The sequence below is a fragment of the Capra hircus genome, chromosome 17 (assembly GCF_001704415.2).
Source record: "Capra hircus breed San Clemente chromosome 17, ASM170441v1, whole genome shotgun sequence".
Taxonomy (NCBI): domain Eukaryota; kingdom Metazoa; phylum Chordata; class Mammalia; order Artiodactyla; family Bovidae; genus Capra; species Capra hircus.
In genome coordinates this window covers 362,206-383,676 of record NC_030824.1, presented here as the reverse complement: position 1 = coordinate 383,676, position 21,471 = coordinate 362,206, and the positions used below count along the sequence as shown (strand labels likewise).

General features: G+C 40.7%; 1 protein-coding gene and 1 gene segment (V, D, J or C); one reads left to right on the top strand and one right to left on the bottom strand.

Annotated features, from left to right (window-relative positions):
- LOC102176353 overlaps positions 1-21,471 on the top strand; it is a 460,158-nt gene that overhangs the window by 264,360 nt on the left and 174,327 nt on the right.
- Positions 9,439-17,749, bottom strand: LOC102174962 (zinc finger protein 280B). Its single transcript, XM_018060920.1, has 3 exons — positions 17,613-17,749; positions 16,845-16,904; positions 9,439-11,260 (listed from the first exon to the last, which is right to left on the bottom strand). The coding sequence occupies exon 3, from the start codon at positions 11,187-11,189 to the stop codon at positions 9,558-9,560; it is 1,632 nt and encodes a 543-aa protein (XP_017916409.1). The 5' UTR covers positions 11,190-11,260; positions 16,845-16,904; positions 17,613-17,749; the 3' UTR covers positions 9,439-9,557.

The following is a 21,471-nucleotide window of genomic DNA, read 5'->3' as shown; positions in this document are numbered from 1 at the left end:
CTCAAATTTATGGCCAGAGTCAGAGCAGGCATTATTATTTGGCCCGGCATGGAGATCCCATCTAGTAATATCACAGTGACCTCAATATGACTATAAATTTTTTTTAAGTAAATTTTCTCAGGGCCAACCAGTTAGGAGAGAAATTTACCAAGGTAACCCAGAACTAGACACAGGTAATTGACTAAAAACCCAACAATTGAATTGATTTCTAAAACTAGCATAGAATTGGAGAAGGCAGTGGCACCCCACTCCAGTACTCTTGCCTGGAAAATCCCATGGATGGAGGAGCCTGGTAGGCTGCAGTCCATGGGGTTGCTAAGAGTCGGACACGACTGAGCGACTTCATTTTCACATTTCACTTTCATGCATTGGAGAAGGAAATGGCAACCCACTCCAGTGTTCTTGCCTGGAGAATCCCAGAGATGGGGGAGCCTGGTGGGCTGCCGTCTATGGGGTCACACAGAGTCGGACACGACTGAAGCGACTTACCAGCAGCAGCAGCAGCATAGAATCAGGCCTATGATAGAAAAGCATTTGATTTATATGCAAAGGTCTAAGAAGTCAAGAAAACATAAATGATCATACGAATCAAGTCTAGCATCTTGGGCAACCTGTCTAACTCCGATGTCATCATCTTCTCATCCTGGTGTAGTATAGTTTCTCCTACTTGAGCATCATTTTAAGGTGAGATCAGGTCAGCTGTCTTCTCTATAGCCCAATCCAGTGTAAGGGCCTTTAGAAGTGGGAATTAATCTAAGAGTTAATTTCCCTTCAGTTTCATTGTGCATGAGCTAGTTAAGTTCAATTCAGTTCAGTTCAGTCACTCAGTCGTGTCCGACTCTTTGCAACCCCATGAATCACAGCATGCCAGGCCTCCCTGTCCATCACCAACTCCCGGAGTTCACTCAGACTCATGTCCATCGAGTCAGTGATGCCATCCAGCCATCTCATCCTTGATCGTCCCGTTTTCCTCCTGCCCCCAATCCCTCCCAGCATCAAAGTCTTTTCCAATGAGTCAACTCTTTGCATGAGGTGGCCAAAGTACTGGAGTTCCAGCTTTAGCATCATTCCTTCCAAAGAAATCCCAGGGCTGATCTCCTTCAGAATGGACGGGTTGGATCTCCTTGCAGTCCAAGGGACTCTCAAGAGTCTTCTCCAACACCACAGTGCAAAAGCATCAATTCTTCGGCGTTCAGCCTTCCTCACAGTCCAACTCTCACATCAATACATGACTACTGGAAAAACCATAGCCTTGACTAGACGGACCTCTGTTGGCAAAGTATTGTCTCTGCTTTTGAATATGCTATCTAGATTGGTCATAACTTTTCCTCCAAGGAGTAAGCGTCTTTTAATTTCATGGCTGCAGTCACCATCTGCAGTGATTTTGGAGCCCCCCAAAATAAAGTCTGACACTGTTTCCACGGTTTCCCCATCTATTTCCCATGAAGTGATGGGACAGGATGCCATGATCTTCGTTTTCTGAATGTTGAGCTTTAAGCCAGCGTTTTCACTCTCCACTTTCACTTTCATCAAGAGGCTTTTTAGCTCCTCTTCACTTTCTGCCATAAGGGTGGTGTCATCTGCATATCTGAGGTGATTGATATTTCTCCCGCAATCTTGATTCCAGCTTGTGTTTCTTCCAGCCAGCATTTCTCATGATGTACTGTGCACAGAAGTTCAATAAGCAGGGTGACAATATACAGCCTTGACATACTCCTTTTCCTGTTTGGAACCAGTCTGTTGTTCCATGTCCAGTTCTAACTGTTGCTTCCTGACCTGCATACAGATTTCTCAAGAGGCAGGTCAGGTGGTCTGGTATTCCCATCTCTTTCAGAATTTTCCAGTTGATTGTGATCTACACAGTCAAAGGCTTTGGCATAGTCAATCAAGCAGAAATAAATGTTTTTCTGGAACTCTCTTGCTTTTTCCATGATCCAGTGGATGTTGGCAATTTGATCTCTGGTTCCTCTGCCTTTTCTAAAACCAGCTTGAACATCAGGGAGTTCACAGGTCATGTATTGCTGAAGCCTGGCTTGGAGAATTTTGAACATTACTTTACTAGCATGTGAGATGAGTGCAATTGTGCGGTAGTTTGAGCATTCCTTGGCATTGCTTTTCTTTGGGATTGGAATGAAAACTGACCTTTTCCAGTCCTATGGCCACTGCTGAGTTTTCCAAATTTGCTGGCATATTGAGTGCAGCACTTTCACAGCATCATCTTTCAGGATTTGAAACAGCTCCACTGGAATTCCATCACCTCCACTAGCTTTGTTCATAGTGATGCATTCTAAGGCCCACTTGACTTCACATTCCAGGATGTCTGGCTCTAGATAAGTGATCACACCATCGTGATTATCTGGGTCGTGAAGATCTTTTTTGTACAGTTCTTCCATGTATTCTTGCCACCTCTTCTTAATATCTTCTGCTTCTGTTAGGTCCAGACCATTTTTGTCCTTTATCGAGCCCATCTTTGCATGAAATGTTCCCTTGGTATCTCTAATTTTCTTGAAGAGATCTCTAGTCTTTCCCTTTCTGTTCTTTTCCTCTATTTCTTTGCATTGATCGCTGAAGAAGGCTTTCTGATCTCTTTTTGCTATTCTTTGGAACTCTGCATTCAGATGCTTATATCTTTCCTTTTCTCCTTTGCTTTTCGCTTCTCTTCTTTTCACAGCTATTTGTAAGGCCTCCCCAGATAGCCATTTTGCTTTTTTGCATTTCTTTTTCCATGGGGATGGTCTTGATCCCTGTCTCCTGTACAATGTCACGAACCTCCATCCATAGTTCATCAGGCAATTTATCTATCAGATCTAGGCCCTTAAATCTATTTCTCACTTCAACTGTATAATCATAAGGGATTTGATTTCAGTCATACCTGAATGGTCTAGCGGTTTTCCCTACTTTCTTCAATTTCAGTCTGAATTTGGTAATAAGGAGTTCATGATCTGAGCCACAGTCAGCTCCTGGTGTTGTTTTTGTTGACTGTACAGAGCTTCTCCATCTTTGGCTGCAAATATAATCAATCTGATTTTGGTGTTGACCATCTGGTCATGTCCATGTGTAGAGTCTTCCCTTGTGTTGTCGGAAGAGAGTGTTTGCTATGACCAGTGCATTTTCTTGGCAAAACTCCATTAGTGTTTGCCCTGCTTCATTCCGTATTCCAAGGCCAAATTTGCCTGTTACTCCAGGTGTTTTCAGAGAAGGCAATGGCAGCCCACTCCAGTACTGTTGCCTCAAAAATCCCATGGACGGAGGAGCCTGGTGGGCTACAGTCCATGGAGTCGTGAAGAGTCGGACACGACTGAGCGATTTCACTTTTCATTTTCATGCATTGTAGAAGGAAATGGCAACCCACTGCAGTGTTCTTGCCTGGAGAATCCCAGGGACAGCGGAGCCTGGTGGTCTGCCATCTACGGGGTCGCACAGAGTCGGACATGACTGAAGCAGCTTAGCAGCAGCAGCAGCAGCCAGGTGTTTCTTGACTTCCTACTTTTGCATTCCAATCCCCTATAATGAAAAGGATATACTTTGGGGGTGTTAGTTCTAAATGGTCTTGTAGGTCTTCATAGAACTGTTCAACTTCAGCTTCTTCAGCATTACTGGTTGGGGCATAGACTTGGATTACTGTGATATTGAATGGTTTGCCTTGGAAACGAACAGAGATCACTCTGTTGTTTTTGATCACCACTCCTTGGACAGGAATCATGTCAGAGGGCAGAATTAAAAATTCAGAGACTGAAGCCTAGGAAGTTTCCAGGCCTTGAATCCTAATCAAAGACTGCCAAAAAAACCCATGGGATTTCAGAACTGCTACTATTGATTCCCATCTCCCCTCCCCTTTCTGGAACAGGAGCATCTATGAAGGTTAGCTATGCCTGACCCACCACTGTATGTTGGCTGGGAAAGTGAGCAGATTAACTCATCTCTTTTATTCACAGATCCTCAGGTCTAGAGGAACTACACTTGTATAATTTGAACTACTGTGTTGGAGAAGACTCTTCAGAGTTTCTTGTACTGCAAGGAGATCAACCCAGTCAATCCTAAAGCAAATCAGTCTTGCATATTTATTGGAAGGACTGATGCTGAAGCTGAAGCTCCAGTACTTTGGCTACCTGATGGGAAGAACTGACTCATTGGAAAACACCCTGATGCGGGAAAGATTGAAGGCAGGAGGAGAAGGGGACAAGAGAGATGAGTTGGTTGGATGGCACCACCAACTCAATGGACTTGGGTTTGAGCAAGTTCCTGGAATTGATGATGGACAGGGAAGCCTGGCGTGCTGCAGTCCATGGGGTCGCAAAGGGTAGGACACAACTGAGTGACTGAACACTTGAGATACTGCACTACTGGACCCTGACCCATATCTGGACCTGACTTAGATGACAAGGTCCTGAACTTCAAGTTAATGCTATAATGGATAAAATCTTTGAACACATTGGCAGGAAAATGCATTTTGGACATAGAAGTATGTAAACAACTTGTGGCCATGTGTGTCCACGTAGTTTTAAATTATGCCCACAAATCCTTTCCTTCAAGGGTGGACCTTATACTCCCCTTCACATATGGGCTGGACTCAGTGGCTCACTTCTAATGTTAGAATATTGTAAAAGTGAAAATGAAGCGTCTGAGACTAGGTCATAAAAGTCACTGCAGCCTCCTTGCTCATCCTCTTGGATCACTCACTCTAGAAGCCAGCTTAGTCGTATCTTGAGAACACTCAGGTAACCCAGTAGAGAGGCCCAGGTGAAAGAACTGAGGCTTTCTCCCAACAGCCAGCAAGGAAACTGGTTTCAACAGCTATGTGAGTAAGCCATCTTGGAAGGAAATCCACCAGCCCATGTCAAGGCTTCAGATGACAGCAATTTCATGAAACCCTGAGCCAGAACACTCAGCTGAATTACTCCCGGATTCCCAACTTTCAGCAGCAGTATGAGATAATATTGCTCTAAGCTGTTAGTTTGGGGAAATTTGTTATGCAGCTGTAGTTCATTAATGCACTGCTAACTTTGGGCAATGTCTTTATGCAGGGGCGCCTGTCCATTTAGTCCAATTTTAGCCAGAATCTGCCAAGTCAGTTTAGAAAAAATACCCCACCCTTGATCTGACCACCCTCAGTATCAGATCAAATTCCTTATCACTCACCTCAGTATCTTATCAGCCTTGCCTAGCCTCAGCAATGATCCTCAGCTTAGCCAGAAGCCACCCTCACCCTTAGGGTCCTCTTAGTAAGTTTCCATCCACTGACACCCACCCTGTTGCTGTTCCTTGCTTTTCAGGCTCCCAGTCTCTCTTTGCAACCCTGTGGACCCACCCTGTTCTTTAGCTATAAATCCCAGCTGTGTCCCTACTGGAGTCAGACTTAAGCTCAATCTCTCTCCTTGATTACAAGACCCCACTGTAGTACTCTTACCTTGAATAAAGTTTTTCTTACCACCTTTAGTAAGTGTTATGAACAATTTTTTAACATTTCCAAGTTCTGTTACTAGGAATTACTCTCAAATGAATATGTTTATACCTTTACTTTTTATACTTTATTAATTTTGGGGAACAGATTTCTAGAATTAAAACATTTTCACATTTTTACCATAACAAACAGAAAATATCTTTTAAAATAATTATATATCTTAAAAAAAAAAAACCCATGTAGTAATCTGAAAAGGATGTATATATAGACATGTCAGTGTATATACACACATACCCTCAGAGCTCCAAGGAAAATTGAATTCTCAGTAAACTATAAATTAAAACATTCAGCCTGCAAATAGTGAAATCTTTGGAATTAACTTGCCAAAAATCATAGTGAATGAATTTTAATTTAAAAAAATGTATACATAAAAATATTTGGGATTCAGACAAAACTGCTGTTTAAATAAAGGTAGGTCAAGTCCTAAACTCTTTATAAAAAAAAAAAAAGAAATACTCAGTATCATGTAATAACCTATAATGGAAAAGAACCTAAAAAAGAATAGATATGTATCTGCATAACTAAATCACTGATATACACCTGAAACACAACATTGTAAATCAAATATATTTCCATAAAAATTCGTAAAGAAAGCTTTTAAAATACAAGGCTATAAAAAAAATCTTAAAGAAAGTAGAAGGTATATATGAATTGAAACAAAAATAGAAAACAACAAAAATAAAATCTGTTGGAATAATAAAACAAGAGCTGCTTCTTGGAAAAAGTAAATCAGAAACATTGATACAACTGTGGCAAATCTAATAAGGGGAAGAGGAAGTTGGGAATGAGATTCTAAGAGGATAATATTCAACCCTGAGTGGAATTACTTTTGTTTCAGGAAAGGTCCAGTCAAGCAAAAACCTGGGGAAAGAAAGGGAGGAAGGAAGAAAAGAAAGAAGAAAAGAGATAGGGGAAGAAAGGAAGAAAAGGAAAGTAAGGGAGAAAGAAAGAAAAGCAAATGTCTCAACAGATGTTGTAAACTATCCAATAAGACAATTCTCTTTAAATTCTAAAAACAGAAATAGAAATTTATTAAGCCATATACTCATTGCCTTTGATGGTACTAAGAACAAGAAAACCCATTTACACATCACTGTTTAGAAGTCCTGGCCAACACAATAAGATTATATAAAAAATCTAAAAATATGCCATGTTATTTGTAAAAAGACAGACAGCGGAAATAATTTTTTAAAAAACATTTTATTTCTATAAATACTAATTTTACTTACAATTTTTTGGCAACATTAATAAAATAATAAATTTTATCTGAAAGAACAAGCAAAATAGACAAGGAAATTCACAAAGGGCAATAACAAAATAGTAATCTTGACAGATATTCAATATATTTGTAAACAAAACAAAGTGACATTGCCTTAAAAAAATATAGAGGTATCAATAGAAAAACAGAGAAAGCTCCTGAAAGAACTCAACTCACTATTAACTATCTTTTATTTGCAGGCACAGAAACTGACTCAAGTTAATTCTAAGATGCAAAGCCCTGATATTATTATCTCTTCTCAGTTTGTTTTTTGGTGAAAATCTAGGAAATTAGGCTGGAGAGGGAAGAAGAGGGTAGAGACTTAAAGTGCCTTTAAGAAGGAGGAGGAAAGGGAGGGGGTTGGAAATTTCATTGTGTGATTTTAACATTGGCGAAGTTCAAACAAGGGAGGTAGCAAGCCATGCAGGCCTAGGGGAAGAGAATTTCCAGAGGAACAGCAGTTGCAAAGTCTTTGGATCGGGAAGAAATGGAATTTGCTTGAGGAAAAGCAAGGCCAGTGTTGTCAACAACAGTGCACCAGTGGGGAAAATAGTGGAGTACAATGACAGAATGGAAGAGAGGAGGTAGTCAGGGGCCACATCACTGGAACCTTTTTAGTTGGCAATAAATAACAACTTGTACTCCTTAGGAGCATACTTCAGAGCAAACAACAGTAACAGTGTTGATAATACTAAGCAACAATAAAAACACGTAACTAAAACATTTCATATTTTTACTATAGAAATAGAATAAAGGAGGTAAGTATGTAAAAGTCTGCACATTTATTTATACATAGAAGTTTTCACCTGAGACCAGAACACACACACAGACACTCTTTCTACACACCTAAAGAAAGTGGTTTAAGCTGACACTTAGCAAAGTGCTTTGGCCCAAGCAAACTAACTGGAAAGGCCTAAATATTCAAAGTGCAAATCAATCAATCAAGCACTGAGTAAATAAATACAATAGAATTTATACTCTAAATTACCTAAAATGCAGACAATATGCTCACTACAGCTTAGTCATCTGTATCCTTCCTCTCCAGCTCTGAGAGGGACATCAACCCCTTGGTGATTATCACTTTCCGGCATTTTGTGAAAGCTTAGAGAATTTAAATAAATTGAGGACGGAGGGGAAAAAAAAGTGGAAAGAGACAAAAAGGAGAAAGGAAGAGGAAACAGAGAGATTTCTCCTGGCACAGGCCTACAGCCAGGATCCCAGGTTCCTTGAACGGTGCACAGAGATTGCTAGGTATCTGCCAAAGTGGAGAAGGGATGGCATTAAAACATGCCTAAGGACACTCAACTCCAGGAACCCACGGAGGCAGCCAAGTGCGCTGATGTTCAGGAACCAGTACTTAGAGGGTACCCCGCAGGTCTGTGAAAGACCCCTTGGAGACTGCAAGAAAAAAGGTGTCCACGAGTATAATCACAGATTAGATAGTTGGATAGATTAGAGGAAGGATAATAACTCTATGACCTGATAATTACTGAAATAAACGAGACAATTCCTGCACTTGAGACTGTGTCAACTAAGACAGAAACTCAGTATTAGTTTGATAAATTGGGAAATTACACAAAGAATTAACTGTTAACTGTAATACATTCATGTCCAAGGCAAGATAAGATACAAAACTGAAATCTTCACATGTTCAACTAGGGTAAGACACATGTAACTGGAAATGGTAAGGAAAAGTTCTATAAAGGGTTTAATCACCCTGGACCATTTTTATCCACTACATTTACTATTCTTGGACAACTCCATTGTAGCTTAAGGGTAAGAGAACTAAATTTACCCCAATTCATAAACTGAACAGACTCCCTGTGTTTGATCCTTTTCAGTTAAAACTATGGGTCCAGTACAAATCAAACTAGAAGTCAAGGCTTTTTTCCTTGGGAAACTTAACTTGCTTTACTACTGTGTCTGAGACAGATATGGCTACTTCACTGTGACTAAAGGCCAGCCAAATGGGAAAGGGGACGGAATGAATCAAATTCCCCTTTTGATCACTCAACAGGAGGTCCACGGGCACCAGGCCTCATTCTATTATCTCTGCTTCTCCAACTGCAGTCAGTGATACACAGGGCCTGCTTGATGCTTGCAGGGGCCCCTCACCAAACACAAGCATTTTAATGGCTGGCTTTCTTAGCTGTCCCTGGGCTCGGTAAAGACACTCTGAGACAGTGTTCCTTCTGCTTTGGCTCCATGCCTGGAGTGAATGTGTGCCTCTTACTCAACTGGGACAAGAAGCCACAGCTCTCCGCTGACTAAATCCCCTGTGTCTGGTCCAAACTCACATCACAGCTTCTCCATCAACTTCTCCACACCAGGCTTTTGGAGCCAGGTTATCTTAGATCAGCATAACAGAGGCACTTTGGAGAGTTCAGCAGCACACAGGACCATACCATAACAAAGCCATTCCAATCTGGCTATATAGTTAATACTGAGATCTTCAAGGCATGAAAACAGTTGAAAATTACGTTGCTAAAACACTCTACAGACTATATGTATAGTAGTGCTTTCGAACATACAAATAACATGAAATACGAAAATAAACAGGTTGTTACTTTTCCTCTCTCCCCCTCATTCTCTCTCACACACACACACATACTTTTTACGTGTTAAGACAATTATATGAAAAACAGGTAATATATTTTTAAATAACATCTCAACATTCAGATCAAACAAAATTGTACTTCATGAATTAAAAAAACACAAATTACCCATTGGTTTCACTATATTTGATACTATTGAATAATGCTATAATTTGGATTTTTTGTTTTTAATTGGGTTTTTAACTTTGACTGAAATACTTGCTTCAGACTTACTGAAGTAGAATTAACGGGTTTTTTTTGAACTCCTACTTTTAGATTTGGGGGGTGATGGTTCAGAATCAGCTGTGTTCACAGTAATGGATGCTACTTCCACCAATCCTGGTTGCAGAGGTTCCAGTGATACCTGGATAACAACTTTTGTTTCAGGAGGTAATCCTTCTAGCTGCTTAGGCTTCTTAAACATTTGATGACACTGGGTCTTGTGCTCCATTTTCTCTTTGAAAGTTAAAAACTGTAGCCGACATTTGGAACACTGGTGAAAACTCTTTTCCCAGTGCCCTCTATAATGACACATGTATGGTGTTGCAGTTTTAAAAATTTTGAGACAAAACGGGCAAAGCAAATTCTTAGTGTTTCCATGGTATGCTCTGAAATGTGAATCCACATCTGCAAAAACTGATGATCTGTAATTGCAAACCTGGCATACATAGGGCATTTCGCCAGGCTTATGATTGTCTTTCATGTGCTCTAAGAGAACCTGATCTGTCTCAAAGGACAACTCACAGATTTTACAGACCGCAGAGGGCTCCTGGGGAGTGTGGACACTTTCAATGTGACACTGCAGCTGGAATGGGGTGGGAAACTGGCGGTGGCAGTGCTGGCAGGTGGTGTGGTTTTTCCAGCTGTCACCTCTCTGCCTCTCAAGTTCCAAATGGTGCTTCATGTGATTCATAAACTTGACATTTTTTAGAACTTTCAAGCAGCTGAGGCATTTAAAGGCTGTGTGAGTCTTCGGTTCTGGCTGCCCATCTCCTATATGCTGTCCATAGTAGAAGTCACGAAGCAACACAATCAGATTTCCTTCTGTGGGATCAACAATCTTGTTTGGACTTGCTAAACTTGGAAAGTCAGTTTTTGTCAGTCCATTTTCCCCTAAAGGACTTACAGGCTTGCAATGAACACTGTCCTTTGGAAAAGCTGTTGGACAAGGTTCTCCATTCTGAACATGGCTTAATGAGGTATGAACACTGTCTGGTGTGCTTTGCTCAGTAGTCACTGTACGAAAAATACCTGAAGGGGACAAAGCTAAAGAATGTTTCCCTGTAATTCCATCACTGAGTTTAGGCCTTTTGGGATTTGTGCTATTTGTTTCAGAACTGGAAAGTCGCTTTGATACACGAGGACTTTTATTCATATCTCCTGCAGAAACTGCTGTTTCTACTGGATGCTGCAATGAACTTGTGAAGGTAATCAAAGGAGAACATAACTCTGAAAAGCTATTAGGCACTATTTGTGGTGAAATATTTTTATAATCAGGTTTAGACAAAGGCTCAATAATAATAGGACTATCTGTTGATCTTGATTCAGAGTCAGAAACTGGCAAGACAGTCTTTGCTTCTAATGTAGGAATCACATGACTAACAGGCTGTGATTTGTGAGCATTGTCTTTCCTGAAGTGACCATACCTTTTTCTCCTTGAACAGGAACCTGGGGTAACTCTGTTCAATATGTTTGAAACGACTGGTTTTGAAGTTGAGGTCATCCCAACAAAGATCAGATCAGCATCTTCATTTACATGTTCCACTCCAACAAAGATCAGTTCAGCATCTTCATCATCTACTTGTTTGGTTTCTCCTACACTTTTCTGTGGTTCTGGCTCTTGGTCTTCTTCACATAACATACATGGTGGTTCCATATTTTAAATATTTTTTTATTCTTGGAGTGTGTGGCCACAAGTCCCAGTGCTTCCTTTATACAAACTGCCACCTAAGTATAAACATACTACATATTAGTTAAGTACAGAAAAACGTGCTATTTGACTATCTCCAAAACTCCAGGGTAATTATAAACACCCTTATCTTACAGACAAAGACACTGAGTGTCAAAGAGACTAAATGACAGCTGAAAAACCTATGACTACAAGTCTACATGACTCTAGAATCATAGCTTTGTCCCATGCTGACTTTAATCTCTTCTATTTAAAAAAAGAAAAAAAAAAAAAAACCAACACCACTGATCATTAGGTGAAATCATATGTAAAGGAGAAGTATTTTTACAAAAGCACTATTGTACCGTGTTTAGAAACATGGACTTCAGAGTCAAAACAGATTCAGCTGGAATTCTAAGTTAACCACACACCAGCTGCATCTTTTTGGGCAAATTTGTAACTTTTAAATGTGTTTCTGTATCTTAAAGACAAAAATGCTTATTTCTTAGACTTAAGGTTAACAGCTCTTTTTAAAAAGCATCAGCTATTCAATAGCATCTTGTTTTGTAGTAAAATTAGAAGAAAATGTATCTTAAATGCACATCACAACTGATTCACAAATACTAATTTCATAAATGTTAATACAGAAAATAGGTAGCAAATTCAAAGTATAAAGTATCTATACATAGTCAACAAACAGCATAATTCAATGTCAAGCACTTAATACAGGCCTAGCAAATTGAGAATGAACTCTCTTGATAATCTCACCCCAATTCCACACTGATACATCCTAAATTCTCCCTCTAATCCTGACTAAACTTAAATCCAACAATGCTTCATCCTTCACTCCACATGTTTCTTCCCCACATAGCAGGCAAAGTGATGCCAGTATTTCTCTAATACCAATATCAGACAGAGACATCACACACACACACACAACCGATATCCCTTATGAACATAGAGGCAAGAGTCCTCAACAAAATACTGGCAAACAAAATCTAACAACATATAAAAAAGATTATATACCATGATCACGTGGGATTTATGGAGGTATGCAAAGTTGGTTCATTATATGAAAGTTAATCAACATTATGCCATTTTAATAGAATAAAGGACAAAAAACACATCTGCCTGCAGAAAAAGCATTTCCCTGAATCCAGCACCTTTTCATAATAGGGGTTAAAAAAACACTTAATAACTAAGAACAGAAGAGAACTTCTCAATCAAAGGGTACCTGTAAAAGACCTACAGCTAACATCATACTTAATAATGAAAAACTGAAAGCTTTCCCTCTAAGATTGGGAACAACACAAGGATGTCTATTCCACACCTTGGCTCAATATTATACTGGCAGTTCTATAACCAGGGCAATCAGTTAAGAAAAAGGAGTTGTTGTTGTTTAAAAAAAAAAAAAAAAAAACAGCATTCAGAATGGAAAGGAAAAAGTAAAAGTATATTGGAGATAACATACTTTTGTATATAGAAAATCCTGAAGAAACCACAAGTATTACAACTAATAAAAAGCTTGCAGACTACAAGATAAATATTTTAAAAATCAACCACATTTCTATACAGCAACAAATGTTCTGAAAATGAAGTTAAGTAAACACTTCAATCTACACTAGCATTAAAAAGAATCCTTAGGAAGTCAGAAAGAGAAAGACAAATATCGTATGGTATCAGTTACATGTGGACTCTAAAATATGACAAAATGAACTTATCTATGAAACAGAAACAGACTCACAGACATAGAGAGCAGACTATGTGGTTACCAAGAGGGGAAGGGTGGGCAGGCATAGACTGGGAGCTGGTGATTAGTAGATGCAAACTATAATATTAATACAGAGAATAGATAAACAAGATCCTACTGTATAGCACAAGGAACTATATTCATAATTTGTGATAAACAATAATGGAAAAGGATATGAAAAAAATTGTGTGTGCATGTGTGTGTGTTTACATATGAAAGAAAGGTGAAGGAAAGGAAAGGACAACTGTTGGCAAGCACGTACAGAAACCATCCTTGTGTGTAATGGATAGATTTTAAAATGGTGCAACTGCTACAGAAAACAGTATAAAGGCTCCTTGAAAAATTAAAACTAGAACTACCACATGATTCAGCAATTCCACTTCTGGATATAAATTCAAAAGACGTTAACATGGGGTCTTGAGATATTTGCACAGCCATGCTCACAGCAGCACTAATCACAACTAAGAGGTGGAAGCATCTAAATGTCCATCAAATGTGATATATACATACAATGAAACATTATTTAATATAAAAGAAATTCTGCCACATGCTACAACATGCATGATCCTTTAAGACATCAAGCTAAATGAAATAAGCCAGTCATAAAAAAGATAAACACTGTATGTTTCCACTTATATGAAATATCTAATATAGTCAAGCAATAGAAAGGAAACAAAGAAGAACGATGGATTCCAGGGTCTAGGGAAACAGGGAAGAAAAGAGTTGTTGTTGTTTAATGGGACAGGTGATGGGTACAGAGTTTCAATTTTGCAAGATGAAAAGGTGTAGAGATCTGTTTCATAACAATGTGATAAGGAATTCCCTGGTAGTTCAGAGGTTAGGATTCCACGCTTTCCTATCAGGGGCCTGGGTATGATCCTCAACCAGGCAACTGTCATTCAAGCTGCACAGCACAGCTAAAACAATGACAACAACAACAAAACAACACTGTGACTCTGTGTGTGTGTGTGTGTGTGTGTTAGTCGCTCAGTCGTGTCCAACTCTTTGCATCCCCATGGACTGTAGCCCACCAGGCTCCTTTGTCCACGGGATTCTCCAGGCAAGAATACTGGAGTGGGTTGCCATTTCCTTCTCCAAAAAGGCTGATCAAAGTGTGTGAAATACTTAGCATGTAAAAATGGTTAAAATGGTAAAATTTAAGTTACATGTTTTTTACAATAAAAGAAAAAAAATTTAAAAACCAGGAAAAGAATTTGAATAGACATTTCACCAAAGAAGATACACAAATGGCCAACGATCACAAAAAATACTGCTTAACATGATTAGGAAAATGTAAATCAGTCTCAGTGAGAAACTACTTCACACCCATTAGGTTGGCTATAATCAAAAAGAGGAGTAATGACAAGTGCTGCAGAGGATGCGGAGAAAAGGAATCTTCATATATTGTTGATGTAATTGCTGTAAAATGGTACAACCGCTTTGGAAAAGTGGTTTGTCAGTACCTCAAAAATTAAATATAGAGTAGCCATATGATCCAGCAATTTCAGTCTTTTGTATATATCCATAAAAACTGAAACTGTTAAGTCCATGCGAAAAACAATGTTCACAGCAACATTACTCACAATAGCCACAAAGAGTACACCATCCAAATATTATCCATTAATTGATGAATGGATAAACTGTGGTATATGCTCACAATGGACTACATGTAAGCCATATACCATATTCATATACCATATTCAGCCATTAAAAAACATGCACTGCTATACATCCATGAAATGGATGAATCTTGAAAATACACAAACTATGGGACTTTCCTGGACAGCCAGTGTTTAAGCCTCTGCACAGGTTCCATCCCTGTGCTGGGAACTAAGATCCCACATGCTGCATAGCCAAATAAATATTTAAAAAGAAAATATGATATCTGAATAAAGCCAGACACAAAGGCCACACATTGTATGCGGGAAAACTGTAGGTAGAAGAGAAGCAGGAAAGAGAAGCGTTCTGTAACCCAAATGAAAATTTTTTTCGGGGAGAAGGAAATGAACTGCTCTGATAAAGGCTGCCAATAAATTAAATAAAATAAAAACTAAAAATTGACCACTGAGTTAAACATTTGGAATTCACTAGTGACCTTGACAAGAGTGGATTTAAAGGAAAATGAGAAAATTGGAGATAAAAAATTCTACAAACAACTCTGTAGAAGTCTATAATAAGCAAATATGAAATAAAATAAGCAGAAGCAGGATGTGTCACCAAAAGACTGATTTTTAACGAGAGGTGACATTATAGTCAGTCTGTTTGCTGATGGGAACCATCCAGAGAAACAGAAAACTTAATCCAGGACAAAGAAGAGACTTGCCAAAATATCACTGAATAAACAAGAATTGAGTAGATCTAGCACACAAGAAGTGTGCACAAGCCAAATAATTTGCTCACAGTAACAGAACTGATATCATATGAAGAAAGGCTGGCATGCTGGATTAATGGGTACGGTAGCCAGCCTTCAAGATGACCCCAAGTGAATCACATCTCCTGATACTCCCACCCCTGTGTAGTTCTCTCTCAAACTATCACAGGGTTGACCTGTAAGACTAAGCAAATACAGATGTGAAGATGTGTAACTTCTGAAAAAGACTCTGCACTTTATCTTGGGTGCAAGTTCTTTCCTGAATTACTCATTCTGGGAAAAGACAGCAGCCTCCACACAAGCAGCTCCTTGGAGAGGCCCACAGAGGGAGGAACTGAGGCCTCATGAGTACAGCCAAGTGAGAGAGCTTAGATTCAACAAGCCAAGTCTTCAGAGGTTGCCAAACCAGATAAAAGCTGGACTACAACCTCAGGAGAGACCCTGAGGCTAAACTACCCAACTGGATTCTAGATCAAGAGATAATAAATGTAAGTTCTTTCAAACTATTCAATTTTGAGATAATATGTACAACACAAACATTTCGAGTTATAATATTCACATCATACTTACACAGAGAATAGTTCTCCTATAAACATGGCAAAAATTAAAAAACACAAAACAAACCAAAACACCTAAAAACAGGAGTTGCCTGGCAGTCCAGTGCTTAGGACTCAGCCCTCTCACTGCCAAGGTCCTGTGTTCGAACCCTGGTTGGGGAACTAATATCCTATGAAGCCACATGGTGTGACCAAAACAAAACATGGCAACATTGATATGCTGGGAAGTTCAAAGCTGTACCAGCAATAGATAACTATACAACAGAGCTGTAGGCACAAGTTGCTGGGCATAGAGCTACCTATGATCTTGTTTACCAGCATGAAATGAACTCAGATGGTCCCCCGCCCCCATCCAGTGGAATTCAATTACTTAATGAAATAAAACCCTTAAGGATACAGAAATGAGCAAGTAATCCCACGTAAACATGTTAAATCACAACACATTGTCTCTGAATGAACCACTTTATTCATTTATACATTTGACCATGCTGATCGGCTTATGGGATCCCAATTCCCTGACCAGAGATTGAACCCAGACCACTGCAGTGAAAGCCCAGAATCCTAACCACCAAGCCACCAGGGAACTCCCACGCCTTCATTACTTTGATTTTGTAGTTAAAACCTTAGGATATGTGCATTGCCCAATTTTAGCCTCACCAAGTGGTAGGAGTCAGCTCTACACAACTTAAAACTCATGGTGCTCTTACTTTTTTTCTTTCAAGACTGCAGGAGAAAGCAAGCCACCAGCCTCCCTGCCTGTTTTTAAGGTTGCAACTCAAGAGAGCTTCAGACTGACCTGAAACCATGATTGCCCTGAAGTCACCACCCGCAATCAGGGTCAGCTAATCCCCAATCAGGAGAACTGTCTCTCAACAGCATCGTGTCAGCTCATGAATCAAAGGAGAAAAACGAAGGCAAGAAAGACACAACTTTGTTCCTTATTGTAAAGCTGTCTGCCACCTTACCTCAGAGGCACACTGAAAACCCGAGCGCTTCAGACTTCCCAGGCAGGAGAAGGTCACATCCTGGGGGCGGGCAGAGGGAAAGGTCAGGGTGAGTCACGTGTTCCGGGAATGTTCCATCCCCCAGGCCCTACCTGGTCCTACGCTACGGATGCTGACCAGGCGTCTCACACTCAACCAGAGCAAGCGATTGAACTCTTCCCTGAGCTTCTTCCTCCCACCTCCCTTCTCTGAGTAACAAATACCTCATCTGCCAGCTTCCCGAACCAAAGGCCTGAATCTCGGGGCTCCCAGGGACCGGGCAGCCCGGAGTCCGAGGAGAGGCAGAGGACACAGGAAAACGACAGTGAAGAGGCCACTAGATCGATTTTTTTTTTTTTTTTTTTTTTTGCTGCGCCCGCCTGACTGACTGGGTCCAGAACCGGGTTGGGCCCGAGTCACAAACCCGCCGTGAAGATTTTTGTGCGTGTTTAAATACATTAGGTTCGAGACCTGGGCGGGGGCCGGGGGCCCGACAGGCCCTTCCCCGGAGCTGGCTCGTCCCACCCCCGGGGCAGGAAGGCTGCCGGAGGGCAGCGCCCGCCCAGACTAGAGAGGGGAGAGGGCGAAAGGGGCCGCGGGGTCTGTGGGCCCGGCCGCACGCTCCCTCCCGAGGGCCCGCGGGCCCTCACAGGCCGCCCGCCGAGCAAGGCCCCGCGCGCGCGGGGACCCGAGAAGCCCGCCCCCCGGCCCTCAGGCACCGCTCTGGCCGCACCCCGCCCCAGTCCTTACCGGTCCCCGGTGGCGGCGGTGCCAGAACTGCCGGCTGCTCACCTGCCCCAGGCGGTCCCCGGGTTAAGCCTGAGGCGACGCCGCCTCCTCAGGCCCGGGGCGCCGCCGCAGCTGCCTCTACGGGCGCGCCCGCTGCCACCGATGATTGGATGCCAGGTGTCGGCGCCTGCAAGCTGATTGGCCGCGAGGCCGAGTTGGGCGCATGCGCGCGCGGTAGCGCCTCTGGCGGCAACCGCTGGGGGCGCGGTCAGGTTGAACCTGCATCTCAAGGGTCTTGGGTCTGTCAAGATTGCGCAGCTCACAGAAGAAAACAAGAAACAGATTGCACAGTCTCCAGTGCACAGGGCTGAGAGCGGCATCCGAGGCTACCAGGGGAGTCCAGTGACGGTGTCCAGCCCTCAGGGGTGACCTGCCCCTTGCTTAAGGCACCTGACCGTACACCTGGGTCTTGAAGCCCCTCCTCTTGGAATTCCATTTGGATCGATGCAAGGCAGCCTGCCCCTGTTTTTGAGCTGAAAATGAGCTTTACTTCTTTTTTTAATTTTAGATCCTTACACTTTCTAATGGCTGAGGAAAAACCTTAAAGAATATTATTTTCTGACGTGAAAATTGTGTGAAATTCAATGTTCAGAGTCCTTAAAGTTGGAACAGGGATTTGCCAGTTCCTTTGGTCATTGTCTGTGGCTGCAAACTTGATTAATCGCCAAAGATCATATTCGCAAAGGCTAAAGTATTTCTTTTCTGGCCCTTTACAGAGTCTTTGTTAAATGCCCTGTTCTGCTGGAGGTCTCCCAGTAGTCACATGGGGGAAGAAAGTTTTGGTTTTGTTACAATATTTTCTTCTCTATTATATTCATTTTTCATTCTTTATTAATTTCATTCCTTCTTATAGCTATAAATTTGTTCTGTTGCTCATCTTTACAACTTTTTGAGATAGTTATTTGTAACTCTCATTTCTCTTATATGTAATGCTGCAAATTTACCTTAATTTGTTGTTGTTCAATCTCTCAGTCATGTACAACTCTTTGTGACCCCATGGACTGCATGCAGGACACCAGACTTCCCTGTCCTTCACTATCTCCTGGAGTTTGCTCAAACCCATGTCCATTGAGTTGATGATGCTATCCAACCATCTCATCCTTTGCTGCCCACTTCTTCTCCTACCCTCAGTCATTCCCAGCATCAGGGTCTTTTCCAGTGAGTTGGCTTTTCACATCAGGTGGCCAAAGTATTGGATCTTCAGCTTCAGCATCAGTCCTTCCAGTGAATATTCAGAGTTGATTTCCCTTAGGATTGACTGGTTTGATCTCCTTGCTGTCCAAGGGACTCTCAAGAGTCTTCTCCAACACCACAGTTCAAAAGCATCAATTCTTTGGCACTCAGCCTTTTTTATGATCCAACTGTCATCCATACATGACTGCTGGAAAAGCCATAGCTTTGACTAGACGAACTTGGTCAGCAAAGTAATGTCTCTGCTATGCTGTCTAGGTTTGTCATAGCTTTTCTTCCAAGGGGCAAATATCTTTTAATTTCATGGCTGCAGTCACCATCCACAATCATTTTGGACCCCAAGAAAATAAAGTCTGTCACTGTTTCCATCATTTCCCCATACAAATTTAACTGTGTCCCACAATTTTTGCTGAATAGTATGTTCATTATCATTCACTTCCAAGTATATCCTAATACTCCCTTCTTAAGACAAAGATTGCATATTATATGGGCTTCTCTAGTCGCTCAACTGGTAAAGAACTTGCCAGCCAATGCAGGAGACACAAGAGGCCCAGGTTTGATTCCAGGTCAGGAAGATCCCCTGGAGAAAATAATGGCAATCTGCTCCAGTAGTCTCGCCTGAAAATTCCATGGAGATATATATTATGTATGAATGGCATTTTAAAGGATGTTTCCTTGTCAGTTTCTCACCATTGCATTATGGTCAGATCACACAGCCTAAATATTATTGATCCTTTGTATTTGAAGATTTCCATTCAGTTAAGTATACCATACTTTAGATTTCCATTCCAGTGAAGTCAAAATGAAGTCAGTGTGATATAGAGAAAATACTTGCAATGTCTAAAATGTGTATGTGAAATGACCTCCTTTAAGCCTCACAATTATTCCAGCATCTTTCAGTAGGGTCCCTTTAACTAAGTTTCAGGTTTTATTTAAATTTTACCAGTTTTTCCACAAATGTTCTTTTCCAGTTTCATATTCCCATATGGGATACCAAATTGCATGAGGATATATACCTAAAAGCTATAGATACCTCCTTAGCTTACTCTGGTCTATAGCAGTTTCTTAAACTTTCCTTGCTTTTCATGACTTTTGACAATTTTCAGGAGTCCTTCAGGGACAGGTATTTTGCAGAATGACTTTCAATATGGGTTTGATATGTTTCTCCTGGTTGCACTGGGGTTTATATATTTTTAGAACTATACCTCCAAGGCAATATATATTTCTCATCACTTCCCATCAAGGATTCATACTATCAATATAACTTACCATTACTTCCTCAGCTATAAAGTTATCTCTTTCCCCCTGACATATTCTGTTCTTTGGAAACAAGTCACTAAACCCAGCCTACACTTAGGGAGGGCCATGGACTCTCATCTTGAGGAAAATATCTAAGAGATACACAAATTACTGAATATACAAAGTAATTGAAACTCATTTATAAGGAAGATCTGGTTCTTCTAGCCATATCTTTTAATTGTAAATTAATTAAATTAAATTAAATTAAAGATTTAATAGGTTTCCCAGGTGGTGCTAGTGGTATAGAACCTGCCTGCCATTGCAGGAGACATAAAAGACACGGGTTCAATCCCTGGATAGGGAAGATCCCCTGGAAAGGGAAATGGCAACCCACTCCAGTATTATTGCCTGGAGAATCCCATGGACAGAGGAGCCTGGCAGGCTACAGTCCATGGGGTCGCAAAGAGTTGGACAGGACTGAAGTGACTGAACACACGCAAAGATTTAATACCTCAGTCACACTAGCTACATTTTAACATCTTTGAAGTGGCATATTAGACAAGGAGATAGAAAATATTTTCATTGAGAATTCCCTAGTGATCTGGTAGTTAGGGCTTTGTGCTTCCACTGCAGGGGGCAGCGATTCCATCCCTGGTTGAAGATCTAAGATCCCTTAAGCCTCACAGCAAGGCAAAAAATTTAAAAAAAAAATTCCTACAAGATGAACACTCCATCTGAAAAAACAGATAAAGGATATAAACAGGTCACCTCACAGAAGAGAAAAATATGCATTTGTATATGTGAAAAGCTGATCGTCCTTATTAGGGAATACATGTAACAATTTTAAAAATTTCTATTGCTGCAGAAACTTCCGTGAATAGCACTGACTTAGATCACTGTTTTGCCAATCTTTCTTCTTTTCAAATGTAATGCACTTTAGCACATTAAACTGCCCTAGCTCTATCTCAAAAAACTTGCTATTTTCAATATCATTCAGTTCAAATATTTTCTTTTTTCCATAACAATTTATCTTAGGAGCTACAAGTTATTTAGGTTCAGAAGCAGGAGTAGGAGGAGCCTAAACCACAACATTAAAGAGACTTGTGAATTACAGAGGTGCCACTTTTGCACTTTGGGTTCCTGGAAATCCTGACTCTATCCTCAGCCTGTTCTCAGTTATATTGCTTCGTTTTCAAACTTTGGGAGTTCTTTCCTCCTCAATTATCTTTCTGGGTTTTTGTTTGGCCATGCCACAGAACCTGTGGGATCTTAGTTCCACAAGCAGGTGTTGAACCCTGGCCATTGTCAGTGAAAGCATCAAGTCCTAACCGCTGAACCAACAGGGAATTCTCATATATTTTTCCCTCTTTCTTTCAAATATTTATTCATT

Coding starts and splice junctions, on each gene's coding strand:
- LOC102174962 (XM_018060920.1), bottom strand. CDS start 11,189: ATGGAACCACCATGTATGTTATGTGAAGAAGACCAAGAGCCAGAACCA.